Genomic DNA, 19,079 nt, shown 5'->3' on the forward strand with positions numbered 1-19,079 from the left:
TCCATCCGTCCATCCTCCATCCATCCATCCATCCGTCCATCCGTCCATCCATCCACACATCCTGTCAACGACACAGCCACCCAAGAGACTTAACCCATCCAAAGACCATCCATCCATCCATCCATCCGTCCATCCGTCCACCCATCCATCCATCCATCCATCCATCCATCCATCCATCCATCCATCCATCCATCCATCCATCCATCCTTTTAACGAAGCAGCCACCCAAGAGACTCAGGCCCATCCAAACACCATCCATCCATCCCTTTATCCATCCATCCAACCAATCAACACGAAAGTTTTCAATCCAACCATCCAACGATGCCTATGTCAACCCATCCATCCAACCATCCATCCTCCCACCACTCATCCAGTCAACCCCATTCCCACCCAGAGAGTCAATCAACCAATGAGACACAAACTCATCTGAGCACCCATCCATCCAACCATCCATCCTTCCGTCCATCCATCCATCCCTCTATCCAACCAACAACTCAATTCAACATCCGTTCATGAAAACATCTGAACGACGTTCCATCCATCCCCCCACCCATCCATACACATTTTCCACAACTCAACCAATCAACCAAGAGGTTCAGCAGCCATTCATCCAACCATACTGAGTCATCCCATCCACCCATCCATCCAGTCAACTGCCCAAGCACCAAGGCACTCAATGAACCCTAAGGCACAAACCCATCCAAACAATAAACCAAGAAGTCCAACACCCATTCATCCATCATCCCTATGGCATTCCATACTTTCATCCATCCATCCATCCATCCATCCATCCATCCATCCATCAACATTTCACTCAGCTCAACGGATGAACCAAGAAGTTCATCATCCATTCATCCAGCCATAACTATGTCATTCCACGCATCCATCCATCCATCCATCCCACCATCCATCCAATCAACCACCCACCCACCCACCCACCCATCCACGCATCCATGCATCCATCCATCCAACCAATCAACTCGAAAGAGCTTACTCCATTCATCCAACCATGCCTATGTCAACCCATCCATCCACCCATCCACCCATCCATCCTCCCACCACTCATCCAGTCAACCCCATTCCCACCCAGACAGTCAATCAACCAAAGAGACACAAACCCATCTGAGCACCCATCGAACCATCCATCCAACCAGCCAGCCAGCCAGCCAGCAAATCAACCGCCCATCCATCCATCCATCAATCCACCCTTCCCACTATCCGTCCATTCACTCACCCATCCAATAACAATCCCATCCCTTAGTCCATCCATCCATCCATCCATCCATCCATCCATCCATCCATCCATCCATCCACCCAAAGAGACAAAAACCCATCCAAGTTCCCCCCCATCCATCAATCCACCCAGTCATCTATCCATCCATGTCCAATCCCATCCCTTTGTCCTTCCCACTCCCGCGCACCCATCCATGGATCCAGCCCCAAACCACCACCCAACGGCTCTTCCCGTGGCCCACCAGGCCCAGCACACCCAACAGGGGTCCTACCAAGCTCCTGCCCACAGCAAACCCATGGTCAGTAGCGTCCCTCACGCCCCCTCACCTGTGACGGCGTCGGTGGAGACGGGGCCCAGGCGCTCCCGCCCCCTCAGCCCGTACAGGTTGAACTTGTAGCGGCGCGACGGTGCCAGCCCCGGCACGGTCACCGTGCGGGAAGCGCCGTCCATGGGCAGCACCTGGGGCTGGCCTTGGGCGTCCCTGTACTGCACCGTGAAGGAGTCAAAGGTGCCCTCGGGGACGCTCCACTCCAGCTGGACGGACTCGGGGGTGACGTGGGAGGCCGTCAGCTCGCCCAGGGCGGGCGCGGATGGGGCTTCCTCCTCCGGATGGGCTGCAGCTGCCGCACGGAGGGGACAGTGTTGGCCACCGGCATCCGCACCTCTGTCCAGCCGTGCCCACATCCGTCCATCCTCCATCCATCCCTCCAGCCAACTAACCAACCAAGAGTCCAACCGCCATCCATCCAACCATCCCCATGGCATTCCATCCATCCATCCATCCATCCATCCACCCATCCATCCATCCACCCATCCATCCATCCATCCACCCATCCATCCATCCAACCAATCAACCAAGAGCTTCATTATCCATTCATCCTTACATTTTATCCATCCATCCATCCATCGACCTACCATCCACCCATCCATCCATCCATCCACCCACCCATCCATCCATCCATCCATCCATCCACCCACCCATCCATCCATCCATCCATCCATCCATCCAAGCAGTGAACCAAGAAGTCCACCATCCACTCATCCTTCCAGTCTATATATCCATGCATCAAGTCAACGACAATCCATTCAAGAGACCCAAGTTCATCCAAACACCATCCACCCATCCATCCACCCAACGAATCAAATAACAAGTTCAACATCCATCCATATAACCATCGGTATGTCATTCCATCCATCCGTCCATCCTCCAACCGTCCATCCGTCCATCCTCCATCCATCCATCCATCCGTCCATCCATCCACACATCCTGTCAACGACACAGCCACCCAAGAGACTTAACCCATCCAAAGACCATCCATCCATCCATCCGTCCATCTGTCCACCCATCCATCCATCCATCCATCCATCCATCCATCCTTTTAACGAAGCAGCCACCCAAGAGACTCAGGCCCATCCAAACACCATCCATCCATCCCTTTATCCATCCATCCAACCAATCAACACGAAAGATTTCAATCCAACCATCCAACGATGCCTATGTCAACCCATCCATCCAACCATCCATCCTCCCACCACTCATCCAGTCAACCCCATTCCCACCCAGAGAGTCAATCAACCAATGAGACACAAACTCATCTGAGCACCCATCCATCCTTCCGTCCATCCATCCATCCATCCATCCACCCATCCATCCACCCATCCATCCACCCATCCATCCACCCGTCCGTCCGTCCGTCTGTCCATCCATCCATACATCCCGCCACCCATCCATCCACATTTCCCCGCACTCAACCAATCAACCAAGAGCTTCAGCAGACATTCACCCAACCATACTGAGTCATCCCATCCACGCATCCATCCATCCTTCCATCCATCGGTCCATCCAGTCATCCAGACAACAACCCAACGACCAAAGCACTCAATCAACCAAAGAGACACAAACCCATCTGAGCACCCATCGAACCACCCACCCACCCATCCATCCATCCACCCACCCACCCATGACCAATCCCATCCCTTTGTCCATCCCACTCCCGCGCACCCATCCATGGATCCAGCCCCAAACCACCACCCAACGGCTCTTCCCGTGGCCCACCAGGCCCAGCACACCCAACAGGGGTCCTACCAAGCTCCTGCCCACAGCAAACCCATGGTCAGTAGCGTCCCTCACGCCCCCTCACCTGTGACGGCGTCGGTGGAGACGGGGCCCAGGCGCTCCCGCCCCCTCAGCCCGTACAGGTTGAACTTGTAGCGGCGCGACGGTGCCAGCCCCGGCACGGTCACCGTGCGGGAAGCGCCGTCCACGGGCAGCACCTGGGGCTGGCCTTGGGCGTCCCTGTACTGCACCGTGAAGGAGTCAAAGGTGCCCTCGGGGACGCTCCACTCCAGGTGGACGGACTCGGGGGTGACGTGGGAGGCCGTCAGCTCGCCCAGGGCGGGCGCCGATGGGGCTTCCTCCTCCGGATGGGCTGCAGCTGCCGCACGGAGGGGACGGTGTCGGCCACCGGCGTCCGCACGTCTGTCCAGCCGTGCCCACATCCGTCCGTCCATCCTCCATCCATCCCTCCAGCCAACTAACCAACCAAGGAGCCCAACCTCCATCCATCCAACCATCCCCATGGCATTCCATCCATCCATCCATCCATCCATCCATGCATCCATCCATCCATCCATTCATCCATCCATCCATCCATCCATCCACCCATCCATCCATCCATCCATCCATCCACCCATCCGTCCATCCATACATCCATACATCCATCCATCCATGCATCCACCCATCCATCCATCCATCCATCCATCCATCCATCCACCCATCCATCCATCCATCCATCCATCCATCCATCCGTCCATCCGTCCATCCATCCACCCATCCACCCATCCATCCATCCATCCATCCACCCATCCATCCATCCATCCATCCACCCATCCATCCATCCATCCATCCATCCATCCACCCATCCATACATCCACCCATCCATCCATCCACCCATCCATCCATCCATCCACCCATCCATCCATCCAACCAATCAACCAAGAGCTTCATTATCCATTCATCCTTACATTTTATCCATCCATCCATCCATCCATCGACCTATCCATCCACCCATCCATCCATCCAGTCAACCACCCAAACACCAAGACAGTCAAGCCATCAAAATGAGACAAACCCATCCAACCATCCATCCCCCCAATGAACCAATGAACCAACAAGTCCAACATCCATTCGTCCAGCCATAACTATGTCATACCATCCATCCATCCACCCATCCATCCTGTCAACGAAGCAGCCACCCAAGAGACTCGAGCCCATCCAAAGACCATCCATCCACCCATCCATCCATCCATCCATCCATCCAATCAACTAGGAAGTTCTCAATCCATTCATCCAACCATGCCTATGTCAACCCATCCATCCAACCCACCATCCATCCTCCCACCACTCAACCAGTCAACCCCATACCCACCCAGGCAGTCAATCAACCAAAGAGTCACAAACCCATCTGAGCACCCATCGAACCACCCACCCACCCATCCATCCATCCACCCACCCATGACCAATCCCATCCCTTTGTCCTTCCCACTCCCGTGCACCCATCCATGGATCCAGCCCCAAACCACCACCCAACGGCTCTTCCCGTGGCCCACCAGGCCCAGCACACCCAACAGGGGTCCTACCAAGCTCCTGCCCACAGCAAACCCATGGTCAGTAGCGTCCCTCACGCCCCCTCACCTGTGACGGCGTCGGTGGAGACGGGGCCCAGGCGCTCCCGCCCCCTCAGCCCGTACAGGTTGAACTTGTAGCGGTGCGACGGTGCCAGCCCCGGCACGGTCACCGTGCGGGAAGCGCCGTCCACGGGCAGCACCTGGGGCTGGCCTTGGGCGTCCCTGTACTGCACCGTGAAGGAGTCAAAGGTGCCCTCGGGGACGCTCCACTCCAGCTGGACGGACTCGGGGGTGACGTGGGAGGCCGTCAGCTCGCCCAGGGCGGGCGCCGATGGGGCTTCCTCCTCCGGATGGGCTGCAGCTGCCGCACGGAGGGGACAGTGTCGGCCACCGGCGTCCGCACGTCTGTCCAGCCGTGCCCACATCCGTCCGTCCATCCTCCATCCATCCCTCCAGCCAACTAACCAACCAAGGAGCCCAACCTCCATCCATCCAACCATCCCCATGGCATACCATCCATCCACCCATCCATCCATCCATCCATCCATCCACCCATCCATCCATCCATCCACCCACCCATCCATCCATCCATCCATCCATCCATCCATTCATTCACTCATCAATGCCAACATCCTTCCAGTCAACCACCCAGCTACCAAGACATTCAATGAAGCGAAGAAACACAAACTCACCCAGGAACTCATCCATCCACCCACCCATCCAAGCAATCAACCAAGAACTCCAACATCCATCCATCCATTCAACCAAACGTCATTCCCGTCCTCCCTCCTTATATCCATCCATCCTTCTCATCACTCAACCAACCAAACAACAAGTCCAACATCCATTCATCCAGCCATCCCTATGGCATTCCATCCATCCATCCATCCATCTATCCCTCCGTCCATCCATCTATCCATCCATTCATCCATCCATCCATCCATCCATCCATCCATCCATCCATCCATCCAGTCAACCACCCAAACACCAAGACAGTCAAGCCATCAAAACGACACAAACCCATCCAACCATCCATCCCCCCACTGAACCAATGAACCAACAAGTCCAACATCCATTCGTCCAGCCATAACTATGTCATTCCACCCATCCATCCCTTTATCCATCCATCCATCCATCCCCCATCCATCCATCCATCCATCCATCCATCCATCCATCCATCCATCCATCCATCCTGTCAATGAAGCAGCCACCCAAGAGACTCAGGCCCATCCAAACACCATCCATCCATCCATCCCTTTATCCATCCATCTACTAATCAACAAGAAAGTTCTCAATCCATTCATCCAACCATGCCTATGTCAACCCATCCATCCAACCATCCAACCATCCATCCACCCACCACTCAAGCAGTCAGCCCCATACCCACCCAGGCAGTCAATCAACCAAAGAGACACAAACCCCTCTGAGCACCCATCGAACCACCCACCCACCCATCCATCCATCCACCCACCCATGAACAATCCCATCCCTTTGTCCATCCCACTCCCGCGCACCCATCCATGGATCCAGCCCCAAACCACCACCCAACGGCTCTTCCCGTGGCCCACCAGGCCCAGCACACCCAACAGGGGTCCTACCAAGCTCCTGCCCACAGCAAACCCATGGTCAGTAGCGTCCCTCACGCCCCCTCACCTGTGACGGCGTCGGTGGAGACGGGGCCCAGGCGCTTCCGCCCCCTCAGCCCGTACAGGTTGAACTTGTAGCGGCGCGACGGTGCCAGCCCCGGCACGGTCACCGTGCGGGAAGCGCCGTCCACGGGCAGCACCTGGGGCTGGCCTTGGGCGTCCCTGTACTGCACCGTGAAGGAGTCAAAGGTGCCCTCGGGGACGCTCCACTCCAGGTGGACGGACTCGGGGGTGGCGTGGGAGGCCGTCAGCTCGCCCAGGGCGGGCGCGGATGGGGCTTCCTCCTCCGGATGGGCTGCAGCTGCCGCACGGAGGGGACGGTGTCGGCCACCGGCGTCCGCACGTCTGTCCAGCCGTGCCCACATCCGTCCGTCCATCCTCCATCCATCCCTCCAGCCAACTAACCAACCAAGGAGCCCAACCTCCATCCGTCCAACCATCCCCATGGCATTCCATCCATCCATCCATCCATCCATCCACCCATCCATCCATCCATCCATCCATCCATCCACCCATCCAAGCAGTGATCCAAGAAGTCCACCATCCATTCATCCTTCCCGTCTATATATCCATGCATCAAGTCAACGACAATCCATTCAAGAGACACAAGTCCATCCAAACACCATCCATCCATCCACCCATCCATCCATCCATCAACATTTCCCTCAACCGATGAACCAAGAAGTTCATCATCCATCCATCCATCCATCCATCCATGTATCCAACCATCCATCCATCCATCCATCCATCCATCCCACCATCCATCCCACCACACATCCATCCCTCCATCCAACCAATCAACTCAATTCAACATCTGTTCACCCAAAAATCTGAACATCGTTCCATCCATCCCGCCACCCATCCATCCACATTTCCCCCCACTCAACCAATCAACAAAGAGCTTCAGATCCATCCATCCTTACATTTTATCCATCCATCCATCCATCCATCCAGTCAACCACCCAACCACCAAGACAGTCAAGCCATCAAAACGACACAAACCCATCCAACCATCCATCCCCCCACTGAACCAATGAACCAACAAGTCCAACATCCATTCATCTCGCCATAACTATGTCATTCCACCCATCCGTCCATCCATCCATCCATCCATTCATCCATCCAGTCAATGAAGCAGCCACCCAAGAGACTCAGGCCCATCCAAAGACCATCCATCCATCCATCCCTTTATCCATCCATCCAACCAATCAACGAGAAAGTTCTCAATCCATTCATCCATCCATGCCTATGTCGACCCATCCATCCAACCATCCAACCATCCAACCAACCCACCACTCATCCAGTCAACCCCATACCAACCCAGGCAGTCAATCAACCAAAGAGACACAAACCCATCTGAGCACCCATCGAACCACCCACCCACCCATCCATCCATCCACCCACCCATGACCAATCCCATCCCTTTGTCCTTCCCACTCCCGCGCACCCATCCATGGATCCAGCCCCAAACCACCACCCAACGGCTCTTCCCGTGGCCCACCAGGCCCAGCACACCCAACAGGGGTCCTACCAAGCTCCTGCCCACAGCAAACCCATGGTCAGTAGCGTCCCTCACGCCCCCTCACCTGTGACGGCGTCAGTGGAGACGGGGCCCAGGCGCTCCCGCCCCCTCAGCCCGTACAGGTTGAACTTGTAGTGGCGCGACGGTGCCAGCCCCGGCACGGTCACCGTGCGGGAAGCGCCGTCCACGGGCAGCACCTGGGGCTGGCCTTGGGCGTCCCTGTACTGCACCGTGAAGGAGTCAAAGGTGCCCTCGGGGACGCTCCACTCCAGCTGGACGGACTCGGGGGTGACGTGGGAGGCCGTCAGCTCGCCCAGGGCGGGCGCGGATGGGGGTTCCTCCTTGGGTGGGGCTGGTGCTGCAACAGGGACAACCCAACGTGGGACATACTGGGCACAGAGCACCGTCCATCTTCCATCTATTCCTTCAGCCAAGTGTCTACTCAACCCAACCATTTGTTCATCCTACATCCGTCTATCCTTCCCAACTCCCACCCTCCCATCCCTTCTTGTTTCCCATTCCATCCCTCAGAAGACGTTCTCATTTCCACGAGGTCCAAGGGCCACGTGCAGAACCTGTGTCTACAGAGAACGTGGATGGGGACTCACCTGTGACAGCGTCGGTGGAGATGAGACCAATCCGTTTCCGACCCCACACCCCGTAGAGGTTGAACTTGTAGCGGCGCGACGGTGCCAGCCCCGGCACGGTCACCCTGCGGGACCCACCATCGACTGCAAGTGCCTGAGGTTGACCTTGGGCGTCCCTGTACTGCACCGTGAAGGAGTCAAAGGTGCCCTCCAGGACGCTCCACTCCAGCTGGATGGAGCCAGGAGTGACGTGGGAGACCCTGAGCTCGCCCAGGATGGGCCGGGATGGTGGTTCCTCTGATGATGGGGCTGGCACTGCAGTGGAGACGGCACAAGGGAGAATATGAAGGTCTGCCCACCCTTGCGTCCTTCTGCTAGATCATCTCTCCATCTGTACCAAACCATCCTCCCATTGATCCACCTGGTGTTGGATCCACCCATCCACCATCCATTCTTCCACCCATCAGTCCATGTGTGTGTCCACTCAGTTGTCCACTCAAGGTTTCAGGCCTCCATCCATTCAATGACTTGGTTTTCCACTCCATTTTTCTTACATCAGTCTTGGAATCCACCCATCCATCCACACACCCACCCACGCAACCACCATCCAACTATCCAGCCTTCCACCCAGCCACCAAACCCATCCAACCACCATCCAACCATCCATCCTTCCACCCATCCAACCATCCATCTACTCATCCACCCACCACTCAACCACCATCCATCCATCCCTCCACCCACCCATCCCACCACCATCCAACCATCCATCGCTCCACCCACCCATCCCACCACCATCCAATCATCTATCCTTCCGCCCACCCATCCCACCCATCCATCCACTCATCCAACCATCCATCCTTCCATCCATCCCTCCTTCCACCCATCCCACCCATCCAACCATCCATCCTTCCGCCCACCCATCCCACTCATCCAACCACCATCCAACCATCCAACCATCCATCCCTCCAACCATCCATCCCACCCATCCCACCATCCATCCACTCATCCAATCACCATCCAACCATCCAACCATCCATCCATCCCTCTTTCCGCCCATCCCACCCATCCAACCATCCATCCTTCTGCCCACCCATCCCACCCATCCAACCATCCATCTACTCATCCACCCACCACTCAACCACCATCCATCCATCCCTTCACCCACCCATCCCACCACCATCCAATCATCTGATCATCCATCCTTCCACCCATCCACCCATCCATCCAGTAATCCAACCACCATCCAACCATCCATCCTTCCACCCATCCACCCATCCATCCACTCATCCAACCACCATCCAACCACCATCCACTCATCCAACCATCCATCCTTCCGCCCACCTATCCCGTCCACCCAACCATCCATCCAATCATCCACCATCCATCCCTCCACCCATCCACCCCCCACGCCCACCCAACCACCCCCACTGTGTCTGCCCACAGCACGTCAGCCTGAACACCCGCGTCCTTCCCACTGCCATGGACCACCCGCTGGTACCTGTTTTGGCTACGGCACCTTGGGGCTCGGCCAACTCCATCTCATACGCCTGCTCCCACCCCGACGGGGGCTCGTCGGTGCCACCTACCCCTGCACCCAAAAGAGGAGTGGCCAGTTACGGGATGTCCCCATGCAACGTTGTCCCCTTCTCCACCTCCATCACCCACCTGCCGTCACCAGGAACGTGTAGGACTTGGAGACGTGCTCCTGCACCACGCCGTGCACCTCCACCCGGTACATGGCCCCCGGCACCAGCCCCGGCACCCGGACCACCGCTGTGTCCCCTGGCACCTGTAGCTCCCCCTCGGTCCCCGCCGGCTCTTCCAGGAGCCGGTAACGGATCACCACCGTTTCGGCGTGGCCCCGAAGCCCGTTCAGGTCCACCAGCGCCTCGCCGGTGGCCCCCGGCATCAAGTGGGGCTTGGGATGGGGGATCTGGCGGAGGAGCTGGTGACGCAACGAGGCCGGGCTGCGGCGTAGAAGGTAAGAGAGGATGGCACGGGCCACCGCCGGCACCGTTTGGTTGCCCCGGAGGGGGTAGTTTGTAGCCCGGAGGTGGCTCTCCAGGCGCTGCAGCAAGGAGCCATTGTAGGAGGAGAGCTTGGCCCCCAGGTCATGCAGGGATGGGCCACCCGGGAGCACTGGGGACAGCGGGGACTCTGGGGACACCGGGGACCATGGAGATGGAGGTGACGCGGGGGACCGTGGAGATGCAGGCGATCTTGGGGACACTGGGGATGCTGGTGCCTCTGGTGATCCTGGGGACACTGGTGACCCTGGGGATCTTGGGGCCTCTGGGGATCTTGGGGACACTGGTGACCCTGGGGATTCTGGGGATCCTGGGGACACTGGTGACACTGGGGATCTTGGGGACACTGGTGACCCTGGGGATTCTGGGGATCCTGGGGACACTGGTGACACTGGGGATCTTGGTGACACTGGTGACCCTGGGGATTCTGGGGATCCTGGGGACACCGGTGACCCTGGGGATCTTGGTGTCACTGGTGACCCTGGGGATTCTGGGGATCCTGGGGACACCGGTGACCCTGGGGATCTTGGTGACACTGGTGACCCTGGGGATTCTGGGGATCTTGGGGACACCGGTGACCCTGGGGATTCTGGGGATCTTGGGGACACCGGTGACCCTGGGGATCTTGGTGACACTGGTGACCCTGGGGATTCTGGGGATGCTGGTGCCTCTGGGGATCTTGGGGACATTGGGGATGCTGGGGACTCTGGGGATCTTGGAGACACTGGTGACCCTGGGGATCTTGGGGACTCTGGGGATCTTGGGGACTCTGGGGATCTTGGAGACACTGGTGACCCTGGGGACCTTGGGGACTCTGGGGATCTTGGGGACTCTGGGGATCTTGGAGACACTGGTGACCCTGGGGATCTTGGGGACTCTGGGGATCTTGGGGACACTGGTGACCTTGGAGACTCTGTTGACACTGGTGACTTCAGGGACGCTGGGGACCCTCGTGATACTGGGGACGCTGGAAACCTCGGAGAAGCTGGGGATGCTGGTGACCCCAAAGACCCTGGTGACCCCAAGGATGCATCCGGTGACACTGGTGATGCCGGTGATCCCAGGGACCCTGGTGACCCTGGCAGTGCTGGTGGCACTGGGGACCTTGGGGCTGCCGGAGACCATCGGACTGATGGTGACGCTGGGGCCACTGGCGATGCCGGGGACCCCAGGGAACCCTGAGGGGACCCTGGGGACCCCCCGTGGGTGGGCAGAGTCTGGGCAAGCACTGCGAGAGCAAAGGGGACCAGGGTCACCTCGTCTGCCAGAGGCCGGGGACACGGGGACACAAGGATGGATGGACAGGGGAAGGGACGGGGACAAACGGATGCGTGGAGGTAGACTGGGGACACCTGGACTGATGGGGACAGACTGGGGACATCTGGAGCCAGGCGACAGAGGGACGAACGGGGAAGCACCAGGAGATGTGGGGACAGACGGACCCACGGGGGCAGACGAGCCCATGGGGCCACGTGGAGCCCATGGGGACACACGGAGCCCATGGGGACACATGGAGCCCATGGGGACAGACAGACCCATGGGGACACACGGAGCCCATGTGGACACACGGAGCCCATGGGGACAGACAGACCCATGGGGACAGACAGACCCATGGGGACACATAGAGCCCATGGGGACACACGGAGCCCATGGGGACAGAGGAGCCCATGGGGACAGAGGAGCCCATGGGGACACATGGAGCCCATGGGGACAGACAGACCCATGGGGACAGAGGAGCCCATGGGGACACACGGAGCCCATGGGGACAGACAGACCCATGGGGACACACGGAGCCCATGGGGACAGACAGACCCATGGGGACAGATGGACTCACGGGGACCCATGGGACATGTGGAGCCCATGGGGACACACGGAGCCCATGGGGACAGAGGAGCCCATGGGGACAGAGGAGCCCATGGGGACAGACAGACCCATGGGGACACACGGAGCCCATGGGGACAGAGGAGCCCATGGGGACAGAGGAGCCCATGGGGACAGACAGACCCATGGGGACAGAGGAGCCCATGGGGACAGACAGACCCATGGGGACAGATGGACCCACGGGGACACGGGGACCCATGGGGACACACGGAGCCCATGGGGACAGAGGAGCCCATGGGGACAGACGGGGACAGATGCAGATAGACAGGCCCAAGGGGACATGGGGACCCATGGGGACACACGGAGCCCAAGGGGACACGGGGACCCATGGGGACAGACAGACCCATGGGGACACGTGGAGCCCATGGGGACAGACGGACCCATGGGGACACACGGACCCATGGGGACAGACGGAGCCCATGGGGACAGACAGACCCATGGGGACAGACAGACCCATGGGGACAGACGAGCCCATGGGGACACAGGGACCCGTGGGGACACACAAGCCCAAGGGGACACAGGGACCCGTGGGGACACAGGGACCCGTGGGGACACACAAGCCCAAGGGGACACAGGGACCCGTGGGGACACAGGGAGCCCACGGGGACAGACGAGCCCAAGGGGACACGTGGGGACAGACGCAGGTAAATGGGCCCAAGGGGACAGAGGGACCCATGGGGACACACAAGCCCGTGGGGACACGGACCCATGGGGACAGACTGGTGACACACGGATCCACCAGGACAGACAGACGCGTGTGGGCCCGAGGGCCGTGGGGACACAGGGACACGTGGGGACACCACGGGGACACAGGGACACGTGGGGACGGGCAGAGGCTGCAGGCACCACCCCCGCCCCCGCGCCGGTCCCTGTCCCCACCCCCGTGGCTGTGACGTCCCGTCCCTGTCCCCATCCCCCTGCCACCCCCATGGTGACAACCCTCCTCTCCCTGTCCCCACGTCCCTGCTGTCCTCACCCCCCGCTTGCACCGTCCCTGTCCCCATCCTTGTCCCCACGTCATCACTGTCCCCATGCCATGACATCCCTCTCCCTGTCCCCAGCTGTCCCCATCCCTGTCCCCAGCTGTCCCCATGCCACTCTCATCGCTGTCCCCACATTCATGCCCATGCCATCACTGTCCCCATGCTGTCCCCACGCCTGTGCCACCCGTCCCTGTCCCCATCCCTGTCCCCATGCTGTCCCCATGCCTATGACATCCCTGTCCCTGTCCCCATCCCTGTCCCCATCCCTGTCCCCATGCCCATGACATCGCTGTCCCCATCCCTGTCCCCACCCCTGTCCCCATCCCTGTCCCCATGCCCATGACATCGCTGTCCCCATCCCTGTCCCCATGCTGTCCCCATGCCCATGACATCGCTGTCCCCATCCCTGTCCCCATCCCTGTCCCTATCCCTGTCCCCATCCCTGTCCCCATGCCCATGACATCGCTGTCCCCATCCCTGTCCCCATCCCTGTCCCCATGCTGTCCCCATGCCCATGACATCGCTGTCCCCATCCCTGTCCCCATCCCTGTCCCCATGCTGTCCCCATGCCCATGACATCGCTGTCCCCATCCCTGTCCCCATCCCTGTCCCCATCCCTGTCCCCATGCCCATGACATCGCTGTCCCCATCCCTGTCCCCATCCCTGTCCCCATCCCTGTCCCCATGCTGTCCCCATGCCCATGACATCGCTGTCCCCATCCCTGTCCCCATCCCTGTCCCCATCCCTGTCCCCATGCCCATGACATCGCTGTCCCCATCCCTGTCCCCATCCCTGTCCCTATCCCTGTCCCCATCCCTGTCCCCATGCCCATGACATCGCTGTCCCCATCCCTGTCCCCATCCCTGTCCCCATGCCCATGACGTCGCTGTCCCCATCCCTGTCCCCATGCTGTCCCTGTCCCCATGCTGTCCCCATGCCCATGACATCCCTGTCCCTGTCCCCATGCCTGCCCGTCGCCATCCCCGCGGCGTCCCCACCCCCGCACCCATCCTCCCGCGGTCCCCGCGCGGTGGGTGACAGGCGGGTGACAGGCAGGTGACACGTACGGGTGCGGATGCGCAGGGTGCCGGGCGCCCCGAGGTGCTGCTCCCGCCGGGCCTGGACGAAGAGCTCGAAGGTGTGGCCGGGTGCCAGCCCTGTCACCTCGAAGGTGACAGTAGAACCAGGCAGCTCATGGGTGGTCATCACCGCCGGCTCGTCCTGGGGACAAGGGACATGCCAAGGACACCTTGGGGACACCACGGTGGGACCTGGCCCTGAGTCAGGCAACAGGCAGGTGGCCACAGGGGTCTGGGGACACCTTGGGGACATCTTGGGGACACCACGGTGGGACCTGGCCCTGAGTCAGGCAACAGGCAGGTGGCCACAGGGGTCTGGGGACACCTCGGGGACACCTTGGGGACATCTGGAGGACACCATGGTGGGACCTGGCCCTGAGTCAGGCAACAGGCAGGTGGCCACAGGGGTCTGGGGACACCTTGGGGACATCTTGGGGACACCACGGTGGGACCTGGCCCTGAGTCAGGCAACAGGCAGGTGGCCACAGGGGTCTGGGGACACCTTGGGGACACCTTGGGGACACCACAGTGGGACCTGGCCCTGAGTCAGGCAACAGGCAGGTGGCCACAGGGGTCTGGGGACACCTTGGGGACACCTTGGGGACACCACGGTGGGACCTGGCCCTGAGTCAGGCAACAGGCAGGTGGCCACAGGGGTCTGGGGACACCTCGGGGACACCTTGGGGACAACACGGTGGGACCTGGCCCTGAGTCAGGCAACAGGCAGGTGGCCACAGGGGTCTGGGGACACCTTGGGGACACCTTGGGGACACCACGGTGGGACCTGGCCCTGAGTCAGGCAACAGGCAGGTGGCCACAGGGGTCTGGGGACACCTTGGGGACACCTTGGGGACAACACGGTGGGACCTGGCCCTGAGTCAGGCAACAGGCAGGTGGCCACAGGGGTCTGGGAACACCTCGGGGACACCTTGGGGACATCTGGAGGACACCATGGTGGGACCTGGCCCTGAGTCAGGCAACAGGCAGGTGGCCACAGGGGTCTGGGGACACCTCGGGGACATCTTGGGGACACCATGGTGGGACCTGGCCCTGAGTCAGGCAACAGGCAGGTGGCCACAGGGGTCTGGGGACATCTTGGGGACACCATGGTGGGACCTGGCCCTGAGTCAGGCAACAGGCAGGTGGCCACAGGGGTCTGGGGACACCTTGGGGACACCTTGGGGACACCACGGTGGGACCTGGCCCTGAGTCAGGCAACAGGCAGGTGGCCACAGGGGTCTGGGGACACCTTGGGGACACCTTGGGGACACCTTGGGGACACCACGGTGGGACCTGGCCCTGAGTCAGGCAACAGGCAGGTGGCCACAGGGGTCTGGGGACACCTTGGGGACACCTTGGGGACACCACGGTGGGACCTGGCCCTGAGTCAGGCAACAGGCAGGTGGCCACAGGGGTCTGGGGACACCTTGGGGACACCTTGGGGACACCACGGTGGGACCTGGCCCTGAGTCAGGCAACAGGCAGGTGGCCACAGGGGTCTGGGGACACCTCGGGGACACCTTGGGGACAACACGGTGGGACCTGGCCCTGAGTCAGGCAACAGGCAGGTGGCCACAGGGGTCTGGGGACACCTTGGGGACACCTTGGGGACACCACGGTGGGACCTGGCCCTGAGTCAGGCAACAGGCAGGTGGCCACAGGGGTCTGGGGACACCTTGGGGACACCTTGGGGACACCACGGTGGGACCTGGCCCTGAGTCAGGCAACAGGCAGGTGGCCACAGGGGTCTGGGGACACCTCGGGGACACCTTGGGGACATCTGGAGGACACCATGGTGGGACCTGGCCCTGAGTCAGGCAACAGGCAGGTGGCCACAGGGGTCTGGGGACACCTCGGGGACATCTTGGGGACACCATGGTGGGACCTGGCCCTGAGTCAGGCAACAGGCAGGTGGCCACAGGGGTCTGGGGACACCTTGGGGACACCTTGGGGACACCTTGGGGACACCACGGTGGGACCTGGCCCTGAGTCAGGCAACAGGCAGGTGGCCACAGGGGTCTGGGGACACCTTGGGGACACCTTGGGGACAACACGGTGGGACCTGGCCCTGAGTCAGGCAACAGGCAGGTGGCCACAGGGGTCTGGGGACACCTTGGGGACATCTTGGGGACACCACGGTGGGACCTGGCCCTGAGTCAGGCAACAGGCAGGTGGCCACAGGGGTCTGGGGACACCTTGGGGACACCTTGGGGACACCATGGTGGGACCTGGCCCTGAGTCAGGCAACAGGCAGGTGGCCACAGGGGTCTGGGGACACCTTGGGGACACCTTGGGGACACCTTGGGGACACCATGGTGGGACCTGGCCCTGAGTCAGGCAACAGGCAGGTGGCCACAGGGGTCTGGGGACACCTCGGGGACATCTTGGGGACACCATGGTGGGACCTGGCCCTGAGTCAGGCAACAGGCAGGTGGCCACAGGGGTCTGGGGACACCTTGGGGACATCTTGGGGACACCATGGTGGGACCTGGCCCTGAGTCAGGCAACAGGCAGGTGGCCACAGGGGTCTGGGGACACCTTGGGGACACCATGGTGGGACCTGGCCCTGAGTCAGGCAACAGGCAGGTGGCCACAGGGGTCTGGGGACACCTCGGGGACATCTTGGGGACACCATGGTGGGACCTGGCCCTGAGTCAGGCAACAGGCAGGTGGCCACAGGGGTCTGGGGACACCTCGGGGACATCTTGGGGACACCATGGTGGGACCTGGCCCTGAGTCAGGCAACAGGCAGGTGGCCACAGGGGTCTGGGGACACCTTGGGGACATCTTGGGGACACCATGGTGGGACCTGGCCCTGAGTCAGGCAACAGGCAGGTGGCCACAGGGGTCTGGGGACACCTTGGGGACACCATGGTGGGACCTGGCCCTGAGTCAGGCAACAGGCAGGTGGCCACAGGGGTCTGGGGACACCTTGGGGACATCTTGGGGACACCATGGTGGGACCTGGCCCTGAGTCAGGCAACAGGCAGGTGGCCACAGAGGGCCTGGGGACACCTTGGGGACACCCTGAAGGTGGCCCCCAGCAGGGCAGCAGCAGGTGGCCATGGATGCCACCTCCTGGGGATGAAGGTCACCTTGGGGCCAGCACAGAGGGGCCGCTGTGACGCTGGGGACCTGTCCCCACCCCTGTCCCTGTCCCCAGCTCACCAGGGGGACGAGGGCCACCTGGTAGCCATCCACCGGCACAGGTGGCCGCGGCCAGGTGACACGGAAGGACGTCTGGTTGCGGGTGGCCAAGCGTGGCTTCACCGAGGGGATGTCTGTGGGGACACGGTCCCATCAGTGGGGGACACCCTGGGGACACTGTGGGATGGGGACACCCGGGGCACCCTGGTGACATCATGGGATGGGGCATTCCCATGGGGTGGGGAGAAACTGGGGACACCATGGGATGGGGACACCTTGGGGACACCATGGGGACACCATGGGGACACCCTGGGATGGGGACACCTTGGGGACACCATGGGGACACCTTGGGATGGGGACACCTTGGGGACACCATGGAGACACCATGGGATGGGGACACCCTGGGGACACCATGGGATGGGGACACCCTGGGGACACCATGGGATGGGGACATCTTGGGGACACCATGGGGATACCATGGGGACACCATGGGATGGGGACACCTTGGGATGGAGACACCATGGGGACACCTTGGGGACATCATGGGACAGGGACACCTTGGGGACACCATGGGGAGCACCATGGGATGGGGACACCTTGGGATGGAGACACCATGGGGACACCTTGGGGACATCATGGGACAGGGACACCATGGAGACACCATGGGATGGGGACACCCTGGGGACACCTTGGGATGGGGACACCCTGGGGACACCATGGGATGGGGACATCTTGGGGACACCATGGGGACACCATGGGATGGGGACACCTTGGGATGGAGACACCATGGGGACACCTTGGGGACATCATGGGACAGGGACACCTTGGGGACACCATGGGGAGCACCATGGGATGGGGACACCTTGGGGACACTGTGGGGACACCCAAGGAACAAAGCCACCCAAGTCATGGGGACACCAGGATATGGGGCACCCACAGGAGAGGGACACGGGGGCACTGGGGGAGCACCGGGGTCCCCTGGGGACACTTGGGGACACACCGAGGTGGCATCAGAGCCCGCTACGGCCAGGGAGGGAGGTGTGGGGGCACTGGGAGCACTGGGATGGGGACACTGGGGAGAACTGGGGGGCACTGGGGGAGAACCGGGAAACCCTGGAGACCCTTGGGGACCCCTGAGGACACTTGGGGACATAGCGAGGTGGCATCAGAGCCCGCTACGGGCAGGGAGGGAGGTGTGGGGGCACTGGGAGCACTGGGATGGGGACACTGGGATGGGGACACTGGGGGGAACTGGGGAGCACTGGGGGGGGCACTGGGGGAGCACTGGAGACCCTTGGGGACCCTTGGGGACCCTTGGGGACACACCGAGGTGGCATCAGAGCCC

The 19,079-nt window shown here is 60.9% G+C and overlaps 1 protein-coding gene across 1 annotated transcript in view; it reads right to left on the minus strand.

Moving 5' to 3' along the window:
• Positions 1-19,079, minus strand: part of LOC102052293 (tenascin-X-like) — a gene marked incomplete at its 3' end in the record, with an annotated part of 52,792 nt that overhangs the window by 29,302 nt on the left and 4,411 nt on the right. Inside the window, 11 exon segments of the mRNA XM_055700077.1 lie at positions 1,561-1,848; positions 3,376-3,669; positions 4,929-5,222; positions 6,515-6,802; positions 8,094-8,387; positions 8,638-8,925; positions 10,115-10,204; positions 10,282-10,898; positions 11,646-11,871; positions 14,576-14,729; positions 17,756-17,868. Of these exon segments, the coding sequence (XP_055556052.1) occupies positions 1,561-1,848; positions 3,376-3,669; positions 4,929-5,222; positions 6,515-6,802; positions 8,094-8,387; positions 8,638-8,925; positions 10,115-10,204; positions 10,282-10,898; positions 11,646-11,871; positions 14,576-14,729; positions 17,756-17,868 (2,946 nt within the window).

The sequence above is a fragment of the Falco cherrug genome (genome assembly GCF_023634085.1).
Source record: "Falco cherrug isolate bFalChe1 chromosome 21 unlocalized genomic scaffold, bFalChe1.pri SUPER_21_unloc_1, whole genome shotgun sequence".
Lineage (NCBI taxonomy): Eukaryota > Metazoa > Chordata > Aves > Falconiformes > Falconidae > Falco > Falco cherrug.